This window comes from Trichechus manatus, unplaced genomic scaffold, assembly GCF_000243295.1.
Source record: "Trichechus manatus latirostris isolate Lorelei unplaced genomic scaffold, TriManLat1.0 scaffold00159, whole genome shotgun sequence".
Lineage (NCBI taxonomy): Eukaryota > Metazoa > Chordata > Mammalia > Sirenia > Trichechidae > Trichechus > Trichechus manatus.
The window spans coordinates 2,354,126-2,356,862 of record NW_004444095.1 but is presented as its reverse complement, the minus strand read 5'-3'; the positions used below and the strand labels follow the sequence as shown (position 1 = coordinate 2,356,862).

The 2,737-nt window shown below is 32.2% G+C and overlaps 1 protein-coding gene across 1 annotated transcript in view; it reads left to right on the top strand.

Annotated features, from left to right (window-relative positions):
• Positions 1–2,737, top strand: part of DMD (dystrophin) — a 2,372,918-nt gene that overhangs the window by 983,151 nt on the left and 1,387,030 nt on the right. The window contains exons 31-32 of the mRNA XM_004386236.2: positions 692–802; positions 1,203–1,376. Coding sequence (XP_004386293.1) covers positions 692–802; positions 1,203–1,376 — 285 coding nt within the window. The remainder of the gene's footprint in view (positions 1–691; positions 803–1,202; positions 1,377–2,737) is intronic.

The following is a 2,737-nucleotide window of genomic DNA, read 5'->3' as shown; positions in this document are numbered from 1 at the left end:
GGGGTTGTTAACCAATGTCATAAAACAGCATGTGTGTTACTGTTACATGAGAAACTATCTGTTCTGTAAGCCTTCACCTGAAGTACAATAAAATATTAAAAAAAAAATTAGTCTCTGTAGATTATAGTTAAGTCTCTGTCGCTAGTTAAGCAATGGCCAGTTAAGACATTAACTTTCCTTTTATAGACCCATAGTTTTTCTGAAATTTAAATGAAATATGGCACAGAATGACTTAGTAAAGATCATTATTAAGGAGCATGATCCACATACAGCTTTCTCATTATGTATTATCTCTGCTACATTTAACTTATCTATGAAGACTAATATCCTCTCTTTGGTCAGATTTGTGTGTAAGTTCAAAGAGAAAGGAAATAGTAACAATGTAGAAATTTATCTCTACATAGTAGATGTAATTAGATATTTACCATTGAAAATGCTATCTGAAATAGCTATTTATTGTCCTTGACTCAAAATGATCATTTCTTTTTCATAATAATCTTCATAGGAAAGAAATAATTCATATCATTTCTGATAATTTTTGATAAGTGTTAGTTATTTCATTTTAATGAATACTTCATTGTAGCAGTGATTAAAGAGTGTTTCTGAATTCCCATCTTTTTGGCAAGTAAGTGAGCTGTTCTTTGCAATAACTCACAGAGCATGCTGAATAATCGTGCTGTCCTCCCAACAGAAAATCCAATCGGATTTGACAAGTCATGAGATCAGTTTAGAAGAAATGAAGAAACATAACCAGGGAAAGGAGACTGCCCAAAGAGTCCTATCCCAAATTGATGTTGCACAGGTATATCTTATTGAATCAACTAAGGAGCTGGTTTTACTTGGATGATAAAATATACTGTAGTCTGTAGTAACTTAATCATTAACAAAATTGGCATTGAGGGCATTATTTTAAAACTGTAATGATATGTAATCAATACAGACTTTTTTATGTGTTGTATATCTTAAGGCTTAAATAGGTTAATAAGTGGCCTTTTATTTTGTATCACATTAAGGAAAATTACTAAATTCTTCTTCCAAATGCATGTATTCTTTGTGCTGGACAAATAGGGAAAAAAAGATTGCTTAAAAAATGTATTCATGTGTATCTTCAGGAATAAAAGAAAATCTGTTAACAAAAACATAACTGGTTATTGTTTGGAAGGTAAAATTAAATCAATGCCTTCTTTACCTTGTCTTTACAGAAAAAATTGCAAGATGTTTCCATGAAGTTTCGATTATTCCAGAAGCCAGCCAATTTTGAACAGCGTCTAAAGGAAAGTAAGATGATATTAGATGAAGTGAAGATGCACTTGCCTGCTTTGGAAACAAAGAGCGTGGAACAGGAAGTAGTACAGTCACAGTTGAATCACTGTGTGGTATGTATTTCTGGTGGCAGATACTTAATTACCCTGTGGCTTTCTCCCTTAAAAAAATAATTGTTCATCTACCTTTTTTTTAACTTTATGGTGGCAAAATACATATAAAAAATTGCCATTTTAAAGTATAAAATCCAGTGACAGTAATTATATTCAACTATCATCACTATCTATTTCCAAAAGTTTTTCGTCACCTCAAACAAAACTCAGTACTCCTGAAGTACTAACTCCCCATTTCCTCATTCCCCCAGTTGCTGGTAACCAGTAATAAACTTTTTTTCTCTATGCATTTACATAATCTAGACATTTCTTTTAAGTGGGGTCATGCAATATTTGTTTTTTAATCTGTTCATCTTTCCTAATAAAAAATTATTTTCAGACAGCTGTAATAATTATATAACTTTAAGATTACGGACAAAAATTAGCATGAATGTGTTGAGAGGCAAGTAATTTTACTGAAGTAGGAGTCATTAATACCTATTCTGTAAGTATCTTTTTTGGGTCTAGAATTCTGCTAAGGACTATGTGGAATTTAAAAGAATGTATTTGGTTAATTTTTATGGTAATTTTAATTTATGTTTAATATGAAAATCCAGAAATGAAATATATTAATCTGGGAAAAAATAGCTGCAATAATAATAATCGTTCCAGAAATATTAAGTACCAAGTAAACTAAGTAATATACACAAGTCATGTCTAATTCTCAAGGCCACAGATTACCTGATCAAATTTAAGGTCAAACAGCTGGTGAAGGGCAAAAGCTAGATTCTTATCCAGGCATGTGATTCCAAATCCTAGTATCTTTCCATTGAACATCAGTGCTGAATATAGACTGATAAGGCATCAGACCACAAAGACAGAATAAAAAGACATGGAAAGATACAACTAGCCCATAGGCTAAATCTTCATTAGACTATTGAATATGGAACAGTGTGCCATGTTTCTATCATTGGAAATTCACCAAGTTAGATGACTCTTCTGACAGCATAAAGCTGAGTTATGAAGTCATCTACAAGAGTGATATAACAATTTTAACTTTGTATTTACTATTGACCACCAGGATACAAATTCACATCAAATTAAAACACTGAATGCGATTAACCATTAAATGAGCAAGGAAAAGGTTTGGGTAAGAGTTTGTCTGCTAACCAAAAGGTCGGCAGTTCGAATCCACCATCCCCTCCTTGGGAACCTATGGGGCAGTTCTACTGTATCCTATAGGGTCGCTATGAGTCAGAATCTACTAGACGGCAACAGGTTTGTTTAGTAATTAGTGTTTTACGTATTTTTTTCCTGCATCTGTTGCATAACATAAATGAAAAAAAGATACCTTTAGAAAGATTTGTGTCATATCATTATGA